The sequence below is a fragment of the Mastomys coucha genome, unplaced genomic scaffold, assembly GCF_008632895.1.
Source record: "Mastomys coucha isolate ucsf_1 unplaced genomic scaffold, UCSF_Mcou_1 pScaffold12, whole genome shotgun sequence".
Taxonomy (NCBI): domain Eukaryota; kingdom Metazoa; phylum Chordata; class Mammalia; order Rodentia; family Muridae; genus Mastomys; species Mastomys coucha.
In genome coordinates, this window is record NW_022196894.1 from 47,353,457 (window position 1) to 47,380,569 (window position 27,113).

At 38.3% G+C, this 27,113-nt stretch overlaps 1 protein-coding gene across 1 annotated transcript in view; it reads left to right on the forward strand.

The window, feature by feature from the left end:
- Window positions 1–99: 99 nt before the first annotated feature.
- The window catches only part of Ift57 (intraflagellar transport 57), a 55,456-nt gene continuing 28,442 nt past the window's right edge, over window positions 100–27,113 (forward strand). The window contains exons 1-6 of the mRNA XM_031364037.1: window positions 100–443; window positions 2,861–3,023; window positions 4,211–4,329; window positions 7,171–7,261; window positions 12,681–12,749; window positions 26,231–26,353. Of these exons, the coding sequence (XP_031219897.1) occupies window positions 232–443; window positions 2,861–3,023; window positions 4,211–4,329; window positions 7,171–7,261; window positions 12,681–12,749; window positions 26,231–26,353 (777 nt within the window). The 5' untranslated portion in view covers window positions 100–231. The remainder of the gene's footprint in view (window positions 444–2,860; window positions 3,024–4,210; window positions 4,330–7,170; window positions 7,262–12,680; window positions 12,750–26,230; window positions 26,354–27,113) is intronic.

Sequence of the window (27,113 nt, forward strand, 5' to 3'; positions counted from 1 at the left end):
GGAGCTACCTCCTAGGCCAGGGACCCGCATGGCGTGACGTCACGTAGGAATCCAGCTTTGATTGGCGAGAATTTAGAGAGCGTGAGGGAGGCGGGGTCTGGTTGCCGTGGTGACCGGCTGCCCTGCGGTCGCCTGGTAACGGTGGCGACTGTGCCGTCTTTGGGGTGCGGGCGGAGGAGGCCGCAGAGATCTTGGCCCGAGGCCAGCTGGGCGCTGGGGATCTGAGCAGGGATGGCTGCCGCGGCAGCGGTGATCCAGCCGTCGGGCTTGGACGATGGGGTGTCTCGGGCTCGCGGGGAAGGCGCAGGGGAGGCTGTAGTGGAACGCGGGCCGGGAGCGGCCTACCACATGTTCGTGGTGATGGAAGACTTAGTGGAGAAACTGAAGCTGCTCCGCTACGAGGAGGAGCTACTCCGAAAGAGCAATCTGAAGCCCCCGTCCAGGTGCGTGCCTTGTGCCCAGCGACCGGTGCTGGCTGGGCCGCAGGGGGACGCTCCCCTTAGGAGAGGCGAAGACCCCGCGCGGGGGTCCGCATGTGCCTTCCTCTGACTTCTTTGCTCGGGAAGGGAACTTTGCACTGAGGAAGGTGGAGTTTTTCAGACTTGATCATTTTGTGGAGAAAGTAAACAAGGTTTGTAATGGCAGGGAGGCCTGGGGAAGGCAAGACTGTCCATTCTTTAAAACAGACACGCACCGTCTACCAAACACAAATCTTGTTTTAAATGTAATAAAATACCCAAAGTAGAAAGGGTAGAAAAATCGATCTCTAGAGATGAGTGCATTTATCATTTAGATCTCTTTCTAGTTTTTGTTTTCCTTTGCCAAACTTGGTAAACTCACAACCATGAATACTTAGGACCTTGCTTGAGGAGCACTTTTTATGTAGTAAGTAAACTTGTGGGCTAATTACTATGGTTCAAACGACTTAATACTTTTGCCACAACAATACTCTTGGAAACTGGGAAGTGAAGAAGGCAAATGAAATAAGCTTTGGAATGGCCCTCTTTATAGGACCTAAAGTTCTGGCTTACCGTGGTGGGAAAAGTTTGGAATATCCCGAAGGCAGTGCCTTTAGTTGATAGATAAGAGTGATAGACAAAACTCACTCATATAATCATGGTAGCTTAGTAATAACTTTTATTGCTTTTCCTTCACTTTAAAGCTTGTGTCTGTTTTATTCTGTAAGAAGAAATTAATAAGAGTTATTTATCATCTTTGTTTTACCATCTATGGGTAGGCTCCTATAATTTTTCTTGGCAGTTTTGAGCTCTTACCCTCTTCCAGACAGGTCTGGAAGGATCCTTAGACTTATATAAAAACTGTCCACAATGCCAAGTTAGTCTGTAAAAGGAGAAAAATTAGAGAAGAAAGATCATCTTGATCCTGATCCACAATAGAAGTTTTCAGATTGGGATTATTATTTAAAATAATTTGGTCATAGTAATATAGGTGGCCAACAATTTTGGTGTTGATAGAAGTGTCAAGTTTTTCAAATGTATTTGTCAAACAAAGGGGAAAGGACTTACTAGTAGTAGTATTAACGAACTCTGGTTAATACCTTGCTTTACTGAAACTCAAAGCTTGGACAAGATAGTTTGTAGCATGGCTTTGTGTGGAGATGTTCTAGCCAGTAGTTCGGGGTGTTGCCATCAGACCAGCGAGTCAGCATCACCTGGGAATGTAGGAAGAAGGTCCCGAGGCTCTTGTCCAGGGCGGCCTTTTCAGGAGTTCTGGAGGGAGGCCTTCTGTGGGTGATTCTGATGGACCTCCATGCTTGAGAATCCCCACCACAGGCCTACCGTATCTGTCAGTGTCCCTTCCTCTGTCCTTGAGGAGTGACAGTTGATAAGGAGTAAACAATTTATTGATAGGTAAATTCTTTGAAAACCTATACCTGAACATTTATACTTTCTGGATGGAAAAAGTTTAGAAAGTAGAAGTATAGACCACTGATTCTTATGTAATTGGTTTTACACACACACACACACACACACACACACACACACATGCATATTTAAAAACATAAGTCATTAGCCTCTTAAATTCACATTATATATATGTGATAGTGATAGCAACATAAAGAAAACAAAGCAGACCTCTGATTCAACTTTTTGAATGACCCTAGTTGTACCTTTTATGTCCTCCTTAGCTCTGGATAAATCATACCCTCATGGGGACATATCTAGTACAGTAATGGAATTAGTAAAGTTCAGCAGTAGTGATGCAGGGGAACCTGACAGAGGTTCTTTGTCCTTTCTGCAACCCTCGATCATCTAAGTTGGGAATGTACCTGTGTTGGGTTCCAGTCCCCTAAGTTGTGGTTATACAGGACTGAGGGAAGCTCCTGGCACTTTAAGGACTTCATTTAAATACACAGCTAATAAGTCCCCTAAGTTGTGGTTATACAGGACTGAGGGAAGCTCCTGGCACTTTAAGGACTTCATTTAAATACACAGCTAAGATGAAAATGCCTACTCGACAAAGCTGATAGACTACAAACTGTAAAAACATGTTATTAGTCTCTTAAATTCCAGGATTCTCATTATCCACAATTGCCACTTGGAGGGGAACTCGCTGATGACCTGTTAATTGATTTTAACCAAAGCTTCATGTCATTCTCAAAAATTACTACCTTCCATTCCCTGGTTGTAGGGGTTTTTGATGAAATATTTTGTGTACTGTAGGGTTGTCCCTTGATACTGGTTCAAATTTTTGTGAGTGCCATGAATCACTAGATAGTTCAAGACTATTGATGAAGGATGCTTGAGGGGAAATTCACAACTTTGGACTTGTCTATGTGAGCTATTCACCTTTGACTTGCTTTATCTCATGCATCCAATCCTTCCTTGCTTTGAAACAGACACTACTTTGCTCTGCCCACCAACCCCGGTGAGCAGTTCTACATGTTTTGCACTCTTGCTTCGTGGCTGATCAACAAAACCGGACGTGCCTTTGAGCAGCCTCAAGAATATGATGATCCCAATGCAACTATATCTAATATACTCACTGAGCTTCGCTCTTTTGTAAGTGAGATACTATCCTTGTTCTCAAACTGTGCATTTCAATAGTAACAATTGAATAACTAGTAACAATTCAGTAACAGGTGCTAGCCTTTTAAATGACTCTTTTGGAAGAGTAGACAGACAGACCAGAAATTGACTGATATGAAGGATTTTTTAATTTATTTTAATGTAAGTCCTTACTAGAATGGTTGATGTTAATATGTAACATGAATTCCACTTCTAAAAATGTTACTATAGATTCTCTTTAGGCCAGATTAATAATAACTTTCTTACGTTTCGTAAGCCTCAAAAGTAAATTCTTAGGTAGTTGCTTAGCTCTTCCCCTCAAGGGGTGATTCAGAGTATAAAGCAAACAACAAACATACTTTGAAAGGATTTTGGATTTGTTAGGATTTCTCACTTGTACTTTCATTTTTGACATTTCCTGGGGGAAGGCAAGAAGACATTTTTGACACAAGTTGCTAATTTTTAGTAAGTGAATCACTGTATCCTTTTTTTAAAATGCACTTTACTGTGCCAGTAGTTTTGCTAATAATTTTTCAATACTGATTTGTTTCCCTGCTATGATGAAACTGCCTTTATTTATTTATTTATTTATTTATTTATTTATTTATATTTGAAATTACAGAAAGCTGGGTCTTTAGTCCTGTATGTAGGCTATGGTACATTCTTTGAAAAAGAGATGATAAATTAAGATATTAAAAAAGGATAGAGGAAAGATTTTCTGGTTTCTAGATTGAACATGGTTACAGAGTTCACCCCTCTAATCTGCCTCTGGATTTTCCTCAGGTGTGATGGGGAACACAGAGCAGCAGTGTTGAACTTACATGTCCCATTCTCCACAGTCAGCAGTCTAGCTGCTTATCTGAATCCTAGTTCTTGATGAAGCTTGGCCTGAAGCGGTCACAAGGGTGGGCTAAGGGTGCATGGACCTGAGAGGTCTGAAAAGCATGTACGATGGGGGTGTAAGTGCCTTTTAATTTGGTACTTTGGACATAAAATATCTGTATTTTCCTTTGTGTACATGTATCAGTGGACTGTAAAGATTTAAGAAATGAATGCCTAAAGGGATTGTCTTTATCTTGTCATTTGAAAAGTGGAAAAGTTATACATGTGCTCAGTAGTTCTTTCTGAAACAACCTTGACCTCTAGAATGTAACTAACAAATAACGTCTTTATCTTTTCAGGGGAGGACTGCAGACTTTCCTCCTTCAAAATTAAAGTCTGGTTATGGAGAGCATGTATGCTATGTTCTTGATTGTCTAGCTGAAGAAGCCTTGAAATATATTGGTTTCACTTGGAAAAGGTAATGATTATTGCACAGACAATATTGATATTACGAACTTAATGGGTTTTGTTGTTGTTTGCCTGTTTGTCTTGTTTGTTTCTGAAGTGCAGAGCTGTTTAATTAAACTGACAAGAGATGACTGATCTAAACTGACAGTAGCACTAAAGATTAAGTATAGACAAAATCAGAGTACTTTTCAAATGTATTCTGAAATGATGTCATCCATTCCAGTGCCTCTCCTGTTTGTAATTACTGTAATCCTTGTCAATTTGGAAAAACTTTCTAAGTTCTTTCTGTGCTTGTATTTATTTATACCCACAACCATTGTGTGTGCATGTCGTGGTAACTGAAAGCCTCATATTAAGAAGAAAGAAATTAATATAGTTAATTTAGTTCATATTAATTAATATAGTTAATATAGTTAATAAGGGGCTTGCTCTTCCCTTGCTCAGTGGTGAGAATAACACTGAAGAAGCCACTTGACGACCTCTTGGATGGTGGCTATAGCTTTTCTCTGATCTGAAAGCACATTGTTTATTTTTTATAATATTAAAATAATTTATTTACAGGTATAACTTTCTGGCTACAAATTCTTCATATTATTCTTTGGTAATTAACATTGTACTTAGTTCATCATATATGTTCAATATATATGATGAATAAATACAATCAGAAACTTGGTTTTATAGGGTATGATAAAAATGTATTCATTTCATCTTATGAAAGCTGATAGGTTAGATTTTATTTATTGATTATTAGATATTATTTATTCATAGATTAGAATGTAGAACATGATACAAATAAAATATGACTTAGCATTGTTGTTTAGATTTGAACAAACTTCTGCAGCTAGAAAGAAATATATATTATTCCATACTAATATACTTATACATACACAACTACATTTATGTAAAAATCTGCTTCCTTTTAGTAAGTACATCTAAAACTTCTACGTGTGTTTGTATGTATGTGTGTATATACAAGAAACATATATTGAGGAATCGTTATGTACATATGTATGTAACACCAACAAAAGAAAAGGAGGCACTGAATTTGAAAGAGAACAAGGAGGGGGGTATATGGGAGGGTTTAAAGGGAAGAAAGGGGAATGATATAATTTCAAAAAATTATTAAAACTTACCTGATTGGAGCTGTTGTTAGATTTAAGCATACTCAATAACTGATATCCATTTACTTTCAAGGTAAAACATGGCAGTTTCCTTTGTTTCAACCCAAACATTTCCATCCTGTTCATTGTAAAGGATGACTCTGCAATCCCTAACAGTGCTGGTTAGATTTCAAGGAAAGATCAATTACATGATGTGCTGCCCTAGTTTGTTAGTTACTAAATCCGTAGTTCAGTATATCACTGTTGCATTGCAAGCTATTACCGTTTCAACACTATTCAATTTATACTTCCTTTGTTTGTAATATAATCTGTCTTGGCCTATGGGTTTTGACATGGGTAATTTGTAGGAACTGTATCTACATGGAGAAGAAAGGAAAACATTTGAAAAGTAATAAATGTTGGAAACTCTATCACCTATATAAAACATTCTTATTGATAGGGTATTTTTATTCTTAACTATGTCAAATGATTTTTAGAAGAACTTTGCTTTTGAAATAATTATATAATTCTAACTTTTGAAAATTGGGAAATTTATCATACAAGATTGATTTGGTTCATAATACTGTTTCCTTCCTATTGCACATTAGTCTGTGTAGTTTGTTAAACTGTTTGAGGTATATGTTTTTAGAATTAGTGTCACAATGAATGCTAATATGTCTGGGAATTTTAATGTGGAAATAAGTAGATCTTAAGGGGGAAGTGGTTGTCCAACACTGTAGTGTTAGAACCACTAATTGGACTTTAGAAACAAGAATCAAGCTTGTTGTCTCTATAAAAATGAACTTCATATTTGAGCGATATGAATTGAAAACTAAAACTATAGACATACTTAAAGATCAGAGAGTTGTAGGGAGGTGTGGCTCAAGGGGATGCTTTAAATATATAATATTAAATCAAAGGTCTGAACCGGAAAATGCTGCCAAATCTATCTAGTAAGAATTAAAACAGTCTTCACTATTCATGATTCTAAATAGTGAAACTAGGGAACAAGTTAGATTAGGGAAACATTAACTTTCTTAATTTATAAAGGTTAGAGTGTAAATGTGTGTTTTACTAAAATGAATCACCAATTAAAATATATAAAGCTACTCAATCAATTATATGCTTAATAAGTTTAAAGAAACACTGATATTTTCACTTGTTTTACTGGCACACATTATTTTATGCATATTGGTAAAACTATTGAAACAGAGATGCCATTCCTCACTATTCTTGACTATTCTTGGGCATCTTGCAAGCCAATTTTGGCAGTTTTAGTAAAACAATAAATAACATGTACAAAGTTGTTGATATAGCCATTCTACATGGACAAATTTATTTTAAAAGGTCTGTCTAGTAATAAATTTACAAATATGATATTTACAGTATTATATAGCAAACAATAGAAATGACCCTAGTGTTTTAGTTACAGGCTGAGAGTTTAATCATAGAACTGCTGTTCATTGGATTGTAATGCATATGCTATTATGTGTTTTGTGTGTGTGTGTGTATGAGTGAACATCTTAGATGATAGTATATTCAATATCAATTTATTTTTGTAAATGTGCTTTTTACATTTAGTAGTAGACATCTTTGCTTTTTTTACATTGAAATTTGGGGGAAGAAACAATAGATTCACTGGAGGTTAACAAAGGAAACAGTCCCACATGAAAACACCTTTACCATTCCTCACAAGACACCTCTTGTCTTACTAAAAATTTTTAAGCATTCAATAAGTTTTGTTATTTCAGGCCATCATACCCAGTGGAAGAATTAGAAGAAGAAACTGTTCCAGAAGATGATGCTGAGTTAACATTGAGTAAAGTGGATGAAGAATTTGTGGTAAGTGTGTAGCCCAGCTGCCCCACAGCTTGCCTTTGGCTTGCTCTCCCTCTGCTAACTTTCCTATTTTGTTTGTCTGGAATGTGTTTTCTTTCTAAGTGCAGTGCCATCGTCAGTTATTAGGCCTTTGTTTGAATTGATATTTATGGTCTTTAGTCAACTTTGGAAGAGGTTCTGTGTGTGTGTGTGTGTGTCACCAGTTAATATAAATAACATTTATTAACAAACATGCGTGAAATTAAAAAGCGATAACTTAAAAAAAATTAGAACAGAAAAATAGCACTCAGTTCATGTTTGGATGAATGTGCTGGTACATACCTGTGATCCCAGACTTTGGAGTCAGAATTGAGCTGAGTACTTTAGAATGTGTTCAGATAATCTGAACTGGACATATGATGGGGCAAAGAACTTATGTAGTATTTTTCTGTCACAGACTGACTAAGAGTTCATGATTTTTTTTTAGTCAGTAGAAAATCCACTCCACATATCAGAATAAATAAGCTAGTATAAGCTATAAGTTTGCTAGTTGCTAAATTATCTTAATATTACAAGTTAATAAATAACCATTAAGTAAATTGGACTATATCCAAACAGAATCTTATGTAGCTGATCCGACTTATTTACAGACAATAATGACATGAGAATGACAATTTGTGCTTTGTTCTACAAAATTAGCTGTCATCATGAATGTCTCTGTGAAATATGTAATAGTACCAGATTATTAATATTTGTTATAAATAGAATAATTATGGTAGGCTGTTTAGGATTTCTTAGTATTTCAAAGCATTTTAATGTATATTTAATTAGAAATGTAAGGGATACTTTTAGCCATATTAAAATACATGACTGCATGACTTTGCTAATTTTTTTAGCCCCAAGGCTGAATCTCACTGTAGCCAGGCTAGCCTAGGACACTCACTATGTAGCCATAGTCAAGTCTGGCTTCTGGTTCTCAACCTAGACCACAATGAAACCAGTCAGTTTAAAACAAATATTTTTAATATGATAAAATTTGAAAATCTAGACAAAAAAATGCAGTTATCAATTCTGCATGCAGCTATTGAAATCAACCCTGTTGTGTGGGAGGCAGTAGATAGCTCATGTTCTAGAACCTGAACACAAGAAGGTGCTGTGTGTCATCTAAGAACTTTGAGAAAATCGGAGTTTCTGGGGTTGAGTGGGGTGTGGCTTCAGATAAACTGGAAAGATAATTTGGGCATTTAAAGAGGATTAGATTTATTGTTCAAAAGACTTTCCACTCAGGACCAGAAAAAAATATCCTCATACATTCTCGTTTATGTAGTTATTTCCATTGTCTTTTTAATAACTAATAGTGTAGCAGTCTATATTTGGTCCGGGTATACCAACCTTTAACTTCAGAATTGTCACTCAAAAGTACTAGTCAAAGGAAAGGAAAAAAGACTGTTCAGGAGGGGAAAAGCTAAGAGGATGCCGTCTCATCTTGCTCTCTGTCATGGCCCCAGCTTACTGGGCTTCATTTGGTGCTTGTCAAGTTTTCAGTATTTGACATAGAATCACTTAGGATATTGTGTAACTTTTCAAAATCTTAGCTATTTTTTCTCTTTGAGTCTTTTAAAGCTCAAAGCAGAGTTGTTATGTTTATAAAATTATGGAAATAAATTAGATAGTAGCTTCTTTATACTGTTCTTACAAACCAGGAAGTAAAGACCAAACTTTAGGCCTCCCACAGAGCAGGTGCCTCTGGAGCCTGTTAGCTTTTGTCAAGCTGCTTGACTTGTCTCCTCCGTCCTTCCACCTCCTCATCCTACACTGAGATCCCCTTTCTTCATTGCTGCTAAGGAAAGCTGAGCTGGTGCCTACAAAGCCTTGCAGGAAACTCCCTGTCCTGTTTCAGAGTTGTTTGTGTGGGTAAAGGTGGTAAGGGTCATTTGGACAAACTTTTACTTTTATAAAAACTAGGGGCCTTCAGATAAAAAGTACCAAATCAAAATGAGTCACATTGGCACATTGGCAGTTAGTTTTTAAAATTGATAATGATGCAGAGTATTCTTGCTTTATTCTATTTTCTTTATTCTTGATCTTATCTTTAGTAACAAGCAGGAGGGAAATTAGTGCCAGTTAAGCAAGGAGATGGTAGGAAACTGTGCTTTCTGAATTACAGAGATTAAATCATTGAGAATCCTCACTTGTTTTAAGGCATTTTCTTCTAAGCTTATGCTTGAATTCCCTTTGAGTGTTCTTATCATACTATTTAGTAAGTGAAGTTTTTTTCTACTTGTTAGATTCTCTAAGAAGCAGGACCAGTAAGACACACAAGACACACACACACACACACAGACACACACAGACACATACACACAGACACACACACAGGCACACACAGACACACACATACAGACACACAGACACACAGACACACACACACACACACACACACACCTTTAGAAAGAAAGTTTCTGGTTTTGTTTTTGCTTCTTCCCTGGAGCACTGGGGATTGGATTGGAACCCAGGCCTCACACATACCACGTGAGTGTTCTTCCTGAGCTGAGCTATAGTGCCTTTGTGACATTGGCTTTCCAAGTTACCCAGAGTTAAGCAGACCTTGAGCACATGTAGCCTAGGCAGGCCTTAAATTTTTGATATTCTGCCTCAGCTTCCTGGTCTAACTAGAATCACAAGTTTACACAATACGCTTAGCTGAGAGAAAGTTTTTACATGGAACTGAGTCGTGTAACTATGGGGGCTGAGAAGTCCCAAGGTCTGGTCCTGACAAGCTAGACCCCAGGATAACTGATGGCAGAGTTCCCATGTGAATGTCAAGACCGCAAGGAGAGTGGTGCTTCAAGTGTCTGTCTGAATTTTATACCACAGGCAAGGCAAGGCTGATGTTCTGGTGTCAAAGAAGGTCCAGGCAGGAAAATCTGTTAGTGTGCTCGGCCTGCTGAAGCCTTTCAGATGGGATGAGACACAGCCACCTTGGAAAATACAGTCCACTTTACTCAACTCTATTGATTCAAATATTTATTTCACCTAGAAATACCCACAAAGACACATGAATAATATTTAATAAATTATTTCAGCACCTCATGCTCAGTCAAATTTATACATGGAATTAACCATCATACCTCCATCCCTTGTCAGCTTGGCACCCTTAAATCAGATTTAATCTCCAAATAAAGGCAATAGCAGGAGCATAAGTCTGATTAGTTATATGGCACAGTCAAAGTTTCTTCTATTTTATGAAAAATGTGATAAGAAAAAATATATTTGCAAACAAATATGGAAGAAATATGCATGACGTTACAATCTTACTTATAAGCAGTTATGTAGCTATGAACTAGTATTTGTAATTCCCACCATTCCTTTTGCCTTCGGCTAACAGTAGTACTTAACTGGTGAGTTAGCACGCCTTCGTTCCTAAAGGGCCTGGGTCATCAGCCAGACCTCCTCTGCATCAGGTCATTGCGGTTTTCCATTGAGTGTAATCCCAGAGGGTGGCAGGACTAAAGGATACACTGAAGGGCCGCCTGTATTCTAGACAGTCTCAATCGTGGTTCTGTTGTAATGATAGTATAATTTCCCCTTGAGTGTGGATCACTCTTTCCAGCCAGCACAGTGACTCTTCCCTTGCCTATGATTCAGAAATGCGAGGGGCCCAAAGTATCCAAATAGTGTTCAAACATTTGACAGCTTAGTAGAGTCATCATTATGTCTCCTAGGGAAGTGTCCTTCTATTTGGAATGAGGACTGTAGGCTAACAGAATAATGAAGTCACAGGAACCAGAAGCAAAGATTTTGCTAATGGCTAACTAGAAGTAGTGGTGCCACTAATGTTTGCAGCCCTTAATTCCTGAACTTGTGAATTTGGGGTTTGAGAGAAAGATTACCATATATTGATGACGGCTCAGGCTAGAGTTCAGTATTAAAGCTCTGTCCTGTTAGTATTCAATAAAGTACAAGTATTGGCTGATTGCCTGTGTAAACAGCACTGATGAGGTCATGGTAACTTTACTGTAACCTTGTTTCTTCAAACGGCAATGAGTCATCGGCATTTTAATGAATTCCTCTGGTTGTTACATAGTACAAACACAGAATACACACAAGACACTTTTCAGATGTTTATTGACTTAGTATATAAACAAGTCAGTTGTATCTATTCCTCTGTGCCCCCATTATTCCCACCTTAAGAAAAACAAATGTTACCCGAGTGTATAAAGTATGTATTCCTGAATTCTTTTCATTTTTTCAAGGCTTAGTGGCATATTCTCAAGTCTTACAATAGTGGAATAGATCTCAGACAAGACCTTAGAATTTTCATTCCAACAAGTTCCCAGGCGATACTATTATAACTGGTCTCCACATCACATTTCGAGACCACTGCCTTACATTTCTCAGATCTGAAGGTAAGGGTTATCCCACTACAACAGTCCTACTTGTAGAACTGTTTGCAGTCTGATACTCATTTTTGCCTGGTTTGTGTTTCTCTTTACAAGCTCATATGACTCGAGGACCAAGTTTTGTTGCCATCATTGTGATGTCCAGTGTCCAAACGACTGAGATATTCTTGTTAGATTACTTTTACCTACTAAGTCACCACAATGACATTTGTTTTATATGCTAACAGACTCCTCTGCTTATTTTCTCTGTATAGAGCAGATTGAATCCCAAAGGGTCACTTCTATCCACACCCCCACAATCAACTGCACTCAGGTGAAGAGCAGTTTGGAATCCCTTTAGGCTGTCCTTCTAAATAGATGTGAGGACTGTACACCACACATTACTGTTACTTATTACCTTAACAAGCTTGAGCACCCAATGTGCTTTGCACACACAGTGTGAAAAATACATTTTCAGTGATGGAGAAATGGCTCAGTGGCTAAAACCTTACTGCTCTTTCCAAAGACCTGACACCCAGCTTCCTGCCTTGCTTGAGCCCTGCCTGGAGAAACACATGTAGCCTGCACAGGCACAGACACAAACACAAACACATGAGAAAACATTGTTAAAAGTGCATCAACATGCACTTGTCCCTGGAACCAATGAAGGGATTTATGTCTTTCAGCCTTCATTCTTTTTCATTTCAGTCTTGTTGCTCAGAATTCCATAAACTTGCACTATTTCACACATGCCACTTGGGCCTATTTGTCTATTTTTATGTTCATCAATGAACTGTAGCAATTACTCCTTCCCCTCCCACTTTTCCCTCCCTTTTTCAGTGTCTGCAGAAACAGGTTTTTTAAATGGCACCATCAAAACTTCAAAGAACATATGAGCTGTTAATAATTGTGTGCTCTACTTTATGCATATTTATTAGACTTTTAAATATGCTTTACTGAGTCAGTCATATTAAGTGTAGCATAGCTTAGGATATTATGTATTTAGAAATCTATATTTAAATGATAGTTTTTTTAATTTGAAATATTTTTATTTTTCAAAGGAAGAGGAGACAGATAATGAAGAAAACTTTATTGATCTCAACGTTTTAAAGGCCCAGACCTATCGCTTGGTAAGTGTCATTGGCTAAACTATCAGCATACGTGTTCTGCTAGAACTCTGGCCATTTGCCAGACATTATTTTGTGTGCCTCTTGCAAATTATTTATAAAAATTGTTTTCTTATATATAAAATGTTACAATTATAACAAACATAAAATCCAGAAGGGTGAGTGAGGCTACCTCCTGCCCATGGAATCCCACACAGTGCCTCTAGGACAAACTGAAAATGTATTTGCTGGATGCCATTTTTAATTATGGAAAGCTATAAATTGTTGTTTCAAGTTATTAGCCATTGAAGGAGACCGGGAGTGGATAATTTTTGCTTATAGGAAAATTCTTAAGTTGGATTTCTATGAAATGAAATAAATCCTGTTCCCTTGTCAGGCATTGCTTTATGAAAGTTTCTTTCTGTTGAGGTAACAAAATAAATATAGTCTATAGTAGTGTGCTTACTGTCAATGAGGTATTTTAAATGAATGTTGTGGCATTTTGGATTTTTAAATGTATATCACATTTCAATAATGTATATACCTATGCACCCTTGAGAAAGTAAACCTGCAATATATTTTTATTGGCCCTCTATTTTCATGTCTGAATCTTCAAAGCTAATCTGTGTCTAGTTTTTGTTTCATCTGAAAACTTTCTTGAGCCACCCCAAGATGATCTCTTTATATATTACTTACTGCCTTAGCATTGTTGATTTTCCAGTAGTTATAATCCCTGTGTGTGTGCTTGTGTGTGCACGTGGGTGTACATGCATGTGTATGCACATATGTGTGTGCATCCCAACTTAAAATGGAATGTAATGCTGTGCCAAGTGTGTGTACTTTACTAAGATTCTAAACTTGGGCAACTTTCCAAGCTTCTTGGAAAATGTTAACCTGTTCATAAGAGTTCTATGATTAAAAGTTAGATGCAAAGCATTATAAAAATAGCATCTATCACATAGAAAATGTTTACTATATGCTAGCTGAAAGCATTATCGTGTTTCCCTTGCATCTCTGATTTGTAAGTTCCTCATGATGGGGATAATTGTCTTTTTTTAACATTTCTCATAATATAAAACACAAAGTATTGAATAAATACTTCTTTAATAAATGAATATACTATACACTTATTTTTACTTGTTAAGTTAAAATATGATTATATAATTACCTCCATTACTTTTCTTCCTCTAACTCCTCCCATGCCTCTCCTCCCTAGCTTTCTCTCAAATCTTTGACCTTTTCTTCAATTGTTATTGTTTTACACACACATGCATAACTACAAATGGATATATGTACATAGATAAATATATATACATGCATAACTATAAATAGAACCAAGTCCATTAAGTGTTGCTTGTATGTAAAATATTTTAGGGATAGCCACTTACTGTTACATTGCCAATCAGGGAGTGTTTCCTTGGAGAAAGACTTCTTCAGCTCTCAGCATACCTCAGTTCCCTGTAGCTCTTTGTGTAGGGATGGAGGCCTGTGAGATTTCCCCTCCCACTTTAGCACATCTATGGGTATTGACCTTGTTTGGGTCTCATTTGGATAGCCATTTTGAAGTGTTATGGATGACACTTCCCTGTCATTTCTAGAAAACATTTCACAACAGACTTCTGTTGCTCTGGCTCTTACAGTTTCTGTGTATCCTGTTCTGCATTGTTACCTCTGCCTTAGTTGCAGGAGTTGTGTTGTAGATGTATCCACAGGGGCTGGCACTCTGATCAGTTGTTCTCTGCACTTTGGTTGTGATTTTCTGTAATGGTCTCTGTCTGTTGTAAAGAGAAGCTTCTTTCGTGAGGGCTGGAAACTACAGTTATCTTGGGTATAAGGATAAGTACTTAGACTGCAGTTAGAACTCATGCTAGTTTAGTAAAATGGTAGTACTAGTAAGTTCTCCTAAAATCAATGATTTCACTAACCCCAGATACTTTGCTAGGTTTCCAGTTTCAGGCATGATTTCATTCTGTTGTGTAGACATTAAATCCAATTAGAGAGCTGTTGGATACTGACAAAATCTGACATCTTTTTTAGGGACATCTTGCCTTGTTGGCCATTGTTGTGGGTCACAGTCTTTGCAGCGGGATAGAACTATTGGTTCTTTCCTTTCTTGGGAGTAAACAAACATTCTGACTTTCTCGCCTTTGGTTTTGGCTTCCCTCCCTCTCCCTTATTAAAACCCCCAATTTCCCCATTTCCCTCTGAATAAGGATATTTTTATTGATCAATTAAAATTCTATAAGAATGTTATGTCCAAATAAATAAATTCCAGTTATTTGCTTATACCTTACATTTTAGATCATTTTTAGTATTCAATTTAAGATATGTTCTACTCTTTTGAGGTATTTATGTAGTTGTTATCTTATTTTCATAGATGTAACCATTAACATTTATAGCCAAAAGGTACTTAAATTTTAAAAGTTAAAGATTATACTACCTAAATTTAAAATGTGTCTTCAAAGTCCAGGTCTTTTGCCTCTTTCACCTCATAACAGACTTAACAAAGTTTAAATGTGGTGTGATTTTTACTTGGAGCAAGTACATTGTGGTATTGTGTTCAGTTAATGTATACTGAAGATGATGAGGACACTTGATTATAAAATAAAGAAAACAAAGTGGAGATGAATTCACAGTTATTCTTAGAAACTGGTTTGTGTTATTTATGTCTGTGGATGGGTAAATAGTCTGTAAAGGTGGAATTTCCCTTTGAATAGATAGCTTGGATATTGAGAAGAACAAAAGTATCTTAAATTTGCCTGTGCCATTAATTTAATTTGTCACTGAAATTAGGATATATGAAGAAGGGTTTTCCTCCTCCTATATGTGAGCTTATCAGTTATTTAAATATTAGCTCATTTGTCAAAGATTGCATAATATATATCCTTTGGAATTAAAACTATCTGACATTTTCATGGAAGGAAGAAGTCTAAACACCAGGTGTTTGTGGATGGCCAACCATGAAGTACTAATGAGACAGAAAAACCCTTTCATATTTTGAGAAACCTGGCAGGCTTATCATATTGCCCACTAAAGCCATCTGCCTGGCACAGCTGTGACTGACTCCAGCTTCTAATGGCTCAGGCTGTTCCTTCCCCAAGACAGAACTGCTGTGAAGGTTAGTAATAGAGATTTAAGATCTAATGTTTAGTGCAGCAGGTGGGCTCACCACACAGTAGCCCTTTCAGTAAACTTGCTAGTCTGCATAGTGTCAAGAAAACCAGTACACCAAACGTGTATATGACTGCAAACCTGGGAAGGTGTGGGTGACAGCTAACCGGCTTTACATATGACTTTAAACAGTGGATGCTTCCAACATTATTCCGTATCTTCTCACACTGCCTTTTTATTAAGAGACCCAGTGTGCTATTTTAGTAATTACTGACCTGCTTATTGTCTATCTCATCTCCAGAATGTACACTCCTCTATAGTAGGAGTTCATTACTGCCTTTTTGAAAACCTGTGCCTGATGTTTGGCAGCTACTCAATAATCAATAATACTGAATGGACACGTGCTGGGTATATAATATATATGAAATTTTGTAGGCAAGGTGTGGTTTAGTCTTCATAGAGAAAAGATCTTTTCAATAGTAGTGTTGCTTCTGTGTACTATATATGAAACACAGAAAGGTGTGTGTGTGTGTGTGTGTTTGTGTGTGTGTTCCTTTCACTAAATAAAATGAAGCCTAGCCCCTAAAGGTGTACTAAATAGCACAATTCCAGGATTTGGAAACCAGTCAGTGTTTTCCTGGCTCTTAGTAAGATGAAGCAAGAAGAAAGGCCAATGAGAAGGGCAGGTCAGGGTCATATTCTCAAGAAGCAGTTAGTGAGGACAGAAGGGAGATTCTCATTCTGTTAGAACAATGGTGATGGAAGGAAGGGGCAGAGAAAGTAGTCTAGTTGATACATGGTAGACATCCTGGGGAGGAGCCCTGGAACAAGCGTACACCTGGCTCAGTCCCAGGGGGCAGACTGCCCTAGAAGGCCCTGCTCCAGAGTGAGCCAGCCTGGGATGCAGACAGCAGCAGGCCATCTGCTGCTGACATTCCCTGCAGTTTGGTAAGCCCTTGCCTGAGAGAGGACCTGGCGACCCATCTTCTTTAATACCACAATATATTGAAGGCTGCACCTGCTAACTAGAAGAGTATGTATGGAATTACTATCCTCCCATGGGCTTAGCTTGTAAAGGACTGCCTCAGCAAATGACAGCACAGCAGGTATCTCTCAAGGACTGAAGGAAGCCAAAGCTCTTCCTGGGGGTGGTTAATTCTGACAGTTGATGTGTTTGGGAGGAAGTGTGCTGCTCAGAGTACTCCTCTGCTCTGAGATTTAACACAGTGTCTCTAAGGCCTTTCTTACTGTCTGAGTTGCCCATACAGCTTCCTGATCCCTGATTATGAACTTGCCAAGCATACTTTTCAGGGAACAGCCACAATTAATGAGGGATGTCTGGTTTTCCAAAATTTCATCTGTCGATCGATTAATTATCTGAATTTTGGGATACCTTTTCTTGGAAGGAATACTTTATGAATGGTATTTGGCCTTAAGGCGGACCACAAATTTCCACATTATCTAATTTCAGAGTGTTCTTGAGACTGAAATTTAGCTAAACTCACCTAATGATCCTCCAGTGCTTGGTTGAAGGATTGGGCAGGACCTGTTGAAGGTGTGAAAGGTGAAGAACCTGCAGAGATGAGAGCAGGCAGGTGTAAGGAGGACAGGTTCTCTCCTGACAAGGTATCAGTGAGGTTTGCTGGTCATTCTGTTTCCACGTCACACTTGTCATTGGAGAAGGGTGCCAGTGGTATTGCCCGCACTCCTCCTCATTGTGAAGCCTCAGAATCCCAGCCACTGTGTCCTGTCTGCATAATGCAGATGCGGCTCTCTCCAACACAGTGAAAAGGATATAAGCTATAAGCAGGAGCTGTGCGCTCTGCTCAGTTCTATTTTTAACTGCCCATCACTTCATTTCAAAACATTTTTTTCAAACATGCCATAGATACTATTCTTCCTTGAGTTGCTAAATTTGAGGTTTTAGAAACCCAATCCCGAGTTATGCAGCATAAAACCAAGTCTCTCAAAAGCCTTAAACACAATTGGTTTTTAATTACTTAGCAAAAAAGAAGAGAAGAGAAAAACAAAGAGAGAAAGAAAGACCCTCATTGTACCAAGAATAAGCAACTTTTTAGCTTAAAAAGCAAAAGCTGAATGAAAGCGAAACTGAGGCCTTAGATTGCAGGCTTCACTTCAGGTTTATAGACAGTCATCCAGGCTTCACTTCAGGTTTATAGACAGTCATCCAGGCAGGTCTGCTGTGTTATAATCAAAGCAGGGGTAGGGAGTGTTGGCCTGCTAAATGCCATAAGTAATTTGAGTTTTCTTTATTTTACTTCACCTTATACCTTCCTTCTCAACAAAATGTCCTTTCTAAGTAGTATAGGGGAAGTCCTGCTTTAGCAGCTTGCATCATAACCTACCTTCAATTCAGATTCCAGCTTAAATGAGCCATTTCTCCCCTCTCCCAACCATTGGTTTGCATGGTAGGGCTGTCTGTGTTGTAATCGAAGTCTGTGGTTGGTATTTTGCCAGAGCAAGGATTAAAATGCCTCACATTTGACTGCAGTGGGACATTATGACTAAGTAAATGCTTTTCTTTCTCTGGCAGGTAACCTGTACCACCCCATCAGTTTTACATCCACGGGAGAATAGGGAATGTAGGCTAGAGAAGAAAGATGAGCTTCCCTCTCTCAGAGAAGGCTCAGAGGCAGATCTTGCTGGGTGTGAAAGACTGTTCACTTGATCTTTAGTTAGCTTTTGAATCTACACTTGAATAGACATCCTTATTTCCATCTTGGCCCTTGCAGACGTAACAAGGAAATGGAACAAGGACTTTCCAAGGTCCCTGCTCAGCTCCAAGCCCAGGCCTTAAAGGTAGATGCAATGCTGAAAATAGCCTTTGATGAAAGTTCTGACTGTGTATGTTCTAGCCACAGAACCCTAGCAAGTTAATTAACCTCTCCTTGACGCCGCTCTCTTATCTCTAATGTGGGGACACGATTCCTCCCAGGCTTCTTTTGAGATTTAATATAACCTAACTTGTGGACAGTCTGCACCTGGCATGGTGTTGGCAGAGAGTATGTGCTTGCTGTATTTCTTATTTTGTAGAAACGTTCACCTTTCCTAAAGGCTGGAGTCATTTACTACATTTGTGTTCCCAGTAGAAAAACTAAAATGGCATAGATGCAAACAGCTCTTTAGATTGCTGTCATCTTGATAAGAAGTCCATACAGTAAGCTTGCATTTCAGGGTAAACTAGGAAACCCTGGTTACACCATAGCTGTACTTTCATAATCTGATCTCCCCTACAGAATCGACAGACAAGAATTTAATGAGAAACAATGTGTTTGTTTTTCAGGTATCATTTTCAAACTGTCCATATATAAATGAGCAGGTTATGTTTCCTGAATCAACACTAGGAGTAAATATTTATTGTATGACTGAGTGTATTAAATAGGCACCCATAAAATGAATGCGTTTGTAGTCTTCTGCCCATTGCCTCCAGCCCCTCTTCATGACTCCCTCCTAGAATACTAGTGTATTGCCTATCTGACTGATTCCTTTTCCCTCGAGACAGCAGTGTGGTCGCTGTGACATGTGGCTGCTACGTGTTTCATTTCCCTCTTCCAGCTGTATCGCAAGGTCATGCTCTCTATAACCTGTCTGAACCTTAAAGCAGACTTTAGTGGTCTTCCATACTTATCTTCAGCCCTTCAGCCCCACCCCTGCCTTTTTCCAAAATATTGTCACCCCGCCCCTGTATTTGAATACCAATGCATGACTTTTTATAAGATTATTCTGATTTCAATAACTTGAAACTTTTTTTTCTGCCTACAAGTTTATGTACATAGATTGTGAGGCACTAAGGTTTTGATGAGGCTTCAGGCTGTAGTTTAGTAACTGCACTTCATGCACCTACTTTGTGCTTTTTTCACAAACTGCTAAGATTCAAGCCAGCTCTTTCCTTGGCTTTCCTATTTGTATCACTCTCCTCTCCCTCCCCCTCTCTCTCTCTCTCTCTCTCTCTCTCTCTTGTGTGTATGTGCGTGTTCTTCTCCCTATACCTCTCTTTGCCTCCTCTGTGTGTGTGTGTGTGTGTGTGTGTGTGTGTGTGTGTGTTTGGGTGTGTGGGAGGGCAGGGGGACTACATGTGTTTGCCTATGTCTCTGGAGGATAACCTAGGCTGTCGTTCTTCACATGCTATCTAGCTTGGGTTTTATAAGATCTGCTACTGTTGACTCACAGGCAAGCTAGGTGGGTTGTGCAGTGACTGACTTCATCCATCTCTGCCTCTTTGATGCTGAGACCAAAACACATGCCACCATGCCTGGCCTTTGTTACCTGACGTCTGGAGAGTTAAACATAGGTCCTGAGCTTGCAAGGCAAGCACTTTACAGTCTAAACCACCTTTAAGGGACCCTTTTGACTTAGTCTTTTGTTTAAAGTCATTATCTCTACCTGATGAGGTTCAGCTCATCCCTCCTTGGTGACACTTCTCATTGGGTTCCTCCCTATTCAACTCTGTGCCCACAAACCTACAACACATAGATCTTTATGAAGTAAAAGTAGATTACTTGTGCAGGGAGGTTTTCATTTGATTCATCGTTCCCAGGACTAGCACAGTGTGTAGCAATAGCAGGCACCAAGTAAATAATTATCTGCTAAGTGAATGAAGTCAGCAGACATTATTTGTACTTCTGCCTCTTCCCTGGCCCAAAGGACAAAAGTCACATTTTGTGGCCTACATTTTCAGACAGCATTCTCCTCTCTGAGTCCCTGCTCACATTCTCATTGTGATTTTTCCAAGCTGTGTTCATTCCTATTTCAGTGTTCTGGCTCTTGCTATTTTCATCATTGTAAACACCTGACTTTGTCTCTGCTCTGCAGCTCCACATCCCATACACCTTCATAAGGATGCATTTAGATCTCACTGTCACCAAAACACAGTCCTCTTTTGTCATTTAAACACAAAAGCCTGCCCTACCTACCTACCTTTCATCTTATTTTTAAAAGTTAGCTTACACTACCACTGCCCCAACACAGCCGCGCACACACACGTGCACACACACACACACACACACACACACTCAGAAAGAGAGAGAGAGACAGAGAGAGAGACAGAGACAGAGAGAGAGAGAGAGAGAGAGAGAGAGAGAGAGAGAGAGAGAGAGAGAATGGATATTAATGTAGTCACCTCATTTGAAAGCTGAGGAGGTAATTGCCATACCCTGAATTAAAAGGAGTGGGAAGGAGGGGTGAGAACAAGGTTAGTTATGTACATGATCAGTTGCCAAAATTGCAAACTGAAGCTTGACCAAAACTTAGTTGTTACCACAATCTATGTACATATATTTGTAGGCAGAAAAAAAGACTTCAAATTTTATTATTTTAAAAACAAATGTTTCCTGTAAATTAAAACACAAAAGAGTGCAGCAGGGGAAATGTGAAAATATCTCTAAATATCAGCATCTAGATATAAACATTACATCCTTTATTTTCCAGTGCCCTTAGTTTATGTAAGAGCCTGCTATTTCAGAATCTGGGGGAAGTATACATAGAATTGTTTGTGCTTTTTATGTAAGTTGGAGTGGGTATGGCTTGCTTAAAAACAGAACAATAGTTTAGCAACCATATTAACATATGAAAGGATGTCAACCAGTGATAAACATTGACTTTTCAGATTAAATGGTGGTGAGATAAAGGATTACTAATGTGGAGAAAAAGATAGTCTTCCCTCATTTCATATGCCTACATAAACTCCACATGTATCAACAGGTGGAAGGAAAAGAACAATAGTAATGAATAGAAACATGACTGACAAGTGTTAACCCCATAGGTGTAGTGATACATGATAATACATACTATGAAAAATATCAAAGCATAAAATAAAATACTAAGAAATTTAAAGCATAAATTACAACTTTATATTAAAGAACAGTAGGGAGGGGCAGAAGAAAGTTAAAATTCAAGAAATAAGAGTTGGGATTTGAGGTCTGCCTCTTTATCGTGTACAGTGTACTTTTATGACTCTCAAGATGGCTTTGCTCCCTCTGAGGAATCTTAGGACTATTTAATTTCTCAGTTTTTTTTTTTTATTTTGGACAAAGATTCTTCAGATAAATTAAAGTTTATCCATAAGATGGTTATGCATTTATATGTATGTGTTTATATTATATGTACATTTATATTTGGAGAACAGACACACACACACACACACACACACACAAATACAGTTTCTCTTTAGATGCTTAACCGTCCTGTCTTTTTAACATTACCTGGGAGAAAGAGACCACTTACTGGCACAAAGCCTCTGAAGGCTATTAACACTGCATGTTTGATCTTTGAACTGACTTTGATCTTGCCCCTCACTATTCGAGCCCATGGTTACTTTGTGGGATGGGTTGGACTATTATCCTCAATTCTTTCTCTCACAGTGAGGACCACTTCTCACTTCATCCATCAGTCCTTTTACCTGAGACCAAATTTCACTCCCATTAACTGACCTCAGATACTTCCTAAGACTCTGTAAACCCCTTGCAGGCAGGAATTAGTCTTTCATCTTTCCAAACCATGTATGTATAGTACCTGGATTATTGCCTTTAATGTTCTAGAATTTATCAAATGAAGTATAGGTTGAGCTAATTAATCATAAGGAAAAATAATAGATAGGCTGCATTTCCCAAGCTTTTAATTGCATGTTCCACTGGAGTAACTGGAGAATGCAGTTTCCTGAGAGCCAGGGTCTTAGTTAATATTGCTTCTGAGAGGGATGCAACATTTTCATCATATCAAAACAGCAACTTTGTCTTTTACTAATAGCCACACGTAAAATTCCATTCGTTAAATGAAAAGAAATGGTTTTTTCAAGTATTCTTAGGCACAGTACAGGAATTTTACGTGATTTCTCTTTGATAGTGTGTGCAGTTGCCAGGTGTTAGGAGATGCTGAGTGAGAAACAAGACAGTGAAGTAAATGTGCACATGCTCTAGAAGCCTCGTGCTGCTCGCCCGCCTGTGCTGCTCGCCCGCCTGTGGGGCTCGGGTAGCCTTTTCTTGGCCACCAGGCTGTTTCTGCAGTGGACAGCTCCGGCCTGAATAAGCTTGTACTCCGGAATTAAATTACCTCAGGATATTGAGAGTTAGCAAATTAGTCCAAAAGAGAAGTAACTTATCCAGTAATGATAAACACAACTTTTTTTAAAGGGCCAATATTAAATTTCATGCGTACTTAAGTATCCTAAAGCAGTGTTTGATCTTCATCCTACAAATGCAGAATCTGGGTCATAGTCATACAAGACCACTGTTTGAGGGAAAAAGAGGAAGGAAGGGATAAAGTGCTGAATATATTGTTCACACTTGCAAATCCTATGACCTGGCCTAAAGAAAGTACATCAGAAGAGATGTCCTTTCTTATCGGGCTAGGTCATTCTACAATTTATCCTTTTGAAAAACTGGCAAGGAGAAGAAGCAAAAATGAGGGGATGAAGTTGGACAGCACAGGCTCTGGATTTAATCTACCATGTGTGGCTTCAGTTAAACTAAATGTTGGCTCCATAATTCAGGCATCTTTGTGTCAGTGACCACAACAACTACATTTTATTGACATCCAGGTCAACATGCTACTGAGAAGACAAGTCCTCTTTTTTCAGTCTGACTTTGTAGAATTGTGATGTGGGGCTTCTAACCCTGACAGGAGCAGCCTGTGTTTCCCACAAAGCTTCACATTGCTAACATTTATGTTATACAGAGCAAGCAGCCACATGTCAACCACCCCTGCTACTCTAGCCTATTTGGTGCAAGTGAACCAGTGAGAGTTCAGGCCTGTGAGAGCCAGTGCAGGTAGCCAGATCTGCAGGTGAGTGTGCACATGCCGCGCTTCCAAGAGCATGCGTATTAGGAGTGCCACAAATCAAATGGCAGAGAATCATCTTTTCCAGCCTTTCAGTGGGAAAACCATTCTCCTTCCCTGCCCTGCATCTCCCGTAGACTTCCATGTGTCTGCTTAGTGAACACTGCAACCCCCTCTCCTAGCCAGAAGTGATGCTCAGTGCTTCTGTGCTGCCCTGCGTTTAGTTTATTCACCAGACAGCATTCTCTTAAGTGCTCAAAACAAAGGCTCCAATATGTAAATGGGCACGGTGGTGTCTGAGACTCAGTCTTGGGCTATTTTCACTTAGATGTCCGCATTTTGCTTTGATGAATACTTATAGATTTAAAAAAAACGGTACTTTGAGCTCCTCTAAATGGCAACTGAATAAATACCGAATGTACATAATAAAGTATACATCCCCAGATAATGGAGATAGAAGTATAAAAGCAATATTCACTCCGCTTAAGGTTCTAAGTCTATCTGGACTTGCTAATAGGTGGAAGACACAGCTCTGTCAGAAGTGCTGGTCTCAGGAGTAAGCTCAATAACAAGAAACCCCAGGCTTCCACGAAAATGCAAAACACTACAAGGCAATCCACTTAGAGTTAGACATTTAAAGAATGTCTTTCAGTGCATAAAATTCACATTGAGAGTGTAATTTTACTATGATGTTTACATAGTTTTTAAGGTTTTATGTTTCCATTGTGTTTATTGTTGAATTTTACATTACAGAGCATTTCAAATGTAACAAAATTAGATGATGCCCCTTATGCACCCTTGCCTGTTTTAAGTTATTAATACTTCTTCAGTCATGTTTTAGCTAAGCCTACTTTTTTGTCCCAAAATATTTTAAGGTAGATTTCATATTATTTAACTCACCTGTAAACACTCAGAATAGAAAGCTTATGAGGGTTATTAATATTAATGCAATACTAAGTCATATCTCTAGTGTTAATAACATCCTAATTAATAGCCAGCAATTTCTGATGCCTTGCCTGTCTTAACCCTATCACTTCATGAGGATAGCAGTATGGCTCAATGAGTAAAGTACTTTCCATGCACACATGAAGAGCAGAGTTGAGATTCTCAGCACCCAATATAAAGCCAGGTGTGGCAGTTCACATCTGTAACCCCAGGAATGAGGAGTAGAGATGCCCTGATCCCTGGAACTTGCCCACTAGCCACCCTCTCCAGCCAGTGAGAGACTGTCTCAAAGACAGTATGGTGAATGATGCTAGAAGACACACAGTGCACATGCACATATCCATGAATTCTTGCATGCACATGAACATATGAACTCATATATGGCATATAACACGCACATATATAATAACCACAAATAGCATTTTACAAGGGGATAGAAAGATGCCTCACAGGGTAAGGTTCTTACCGTCCAAGGATTAGGACCTAAGTTGGATCTTCAAGATCAAGTAAAAATTGGGCATGGTGGTAGACAACTATAACCATAGTGTTGAAGGGTAAAAATGTAGCTCCTGGAAGCTCCCTGGCCATTTAGCCTAGCCAAAATGGTGAGCTCCAGGCTCATCAAAAGACATATCTCAAAAAACAGAAAATAAGTAGAAAGCAATAGAGTAAGACTCTCATGCCAACTCCTGGCCTCTACATACTTACACACACACACACACATACACATGAACATAGATACGCACATCTGCCCATGCACACACACATACATGCATTGCATATACGCATGTATGATCACTTGAGTGCAATAAACATTTTTAAATTTTAATTTAATTTAAAAATATGTTAGATTATTTTTAATTATAATTCATGTAGGGTTCATGTATTTAGCTATTTATGCTTCTTGTATCTCTTTTACTATATATAAATATTTATATTTTTCTTTAGAATCACTTGTAATTGATCAAGGGAATTTAAAGAGAAAAACTGCTTCTAAAATTAATGCTTTTAGCTTTATTTTTAAATATTTATACATTTTTAGATTTATGATATTTAATGCTAAAATATGAGAAAAGCAGAGATAGGGAAGATTTTCTTTCTGTGATGAAGTAGCCATGAATTAATTTTGTGACCCAAAGGTCCTTATCATTTGGAGATCAAGCATGCCTGTGTTATATCAAATTATAAAGTGCTCTATACTTTAGCCCAGCCAAAATGTCATTCTAATTATAAATACATAGTTTGTCAATAAATACTTTATGTCTGCTGATATATCTCTTTTTTCTTTCACATTTTAATTTGTGTTTCTGTATCATAAATTCAAACATAAGTATTTGTATTTTTCTTCTGATACCAGTTAAAATGACTAAATGGTGTGTCCATTTTGTACAGTCATTGAGTTCAATCTGATATTTTCAAAGAACTGTCCTTTGTAAACTGGTTGGACCATATATTTATCTCATTTCTAGTACTTATTTTGTAATTCTACCAAATTTTCTTGCAACCTAGGTAGGAGAACAGACAAGAATTTCTACTGCACTATAATTTTAACACTACTATCCTCAATTTAAATTGTGCAGTACTGCTTAAATGCTTCAAGATTTTTCCAGTTCTTTTTATAAACTCCGAATCTTGTGAAATCTTTCTTTTCTTAGGACACAAACGAGTCTGCCAAACAAGAAGATATTTTGGAATCTACGACAGATGCTGCGGAATGGAGTCTAGAAGTTGAGCGTGTACTACCGCAGCTGAAAGTCACGATTAGGACTGACAATAAGGTATCACGGGGAGAGCATGTCTGCTCAGAGAAACTGCCTTACAAAGTGCTTCGAGGTTGAGAATCCCCAAGATTTGAATAACAGGAGAAGGATGGTAGGGTTCAGTGTCCAGCAAGCTGTCCTGTAGTTTTCCTGCCTCAGCAACTCCAATGTTGAAATTATAGGTATAAGCCACCTTTCCTGACCTCTGCTTTATTTTAACAAAATTTCAACAAATTATTGAATGAATACTGTAATGCAATCTGAAGAGAAAAAAATCTCCAAAAGAATTTGAAACATGCTGTTTCACTTGGGCTGAGGGATTTTTCTCAATAACTTTAATGTAATTTATTGAAAATCATATTCTCTTGAGATGAACTGGAATTCTGTGATGATACCAGATGGTTGGAATTAAAAGATATTTTAGAAATTGCTCTTTTGCACTACACATGACTAGAGGTTAAAGCCAGGGGCAGGGGCTTCTCCCTGGATCCCCAGCACTCAGGGGGCTAAGGTAAGGGGATCAGGGACTCCAGGCCAATGTTGAAAAGCCAAAGAAATATAGAGTAAGACAAGGAAGGACTGGGTGATTGAGAAAGTGAGCTGCTTCGAAATCAAGGTACTGCTGTTTGGTTTTCTGGTTTTTACTTATGGTATTGTAGATAATTTAGGGTAACTAAAAGTGCATAGGAAACTGATGATTCCTACGTATTCACTAAGGTTACTAATAATCCCTGCCTAAAGGACTAAAGAGATATTGAGGTAATGGAACTAAAGGGAG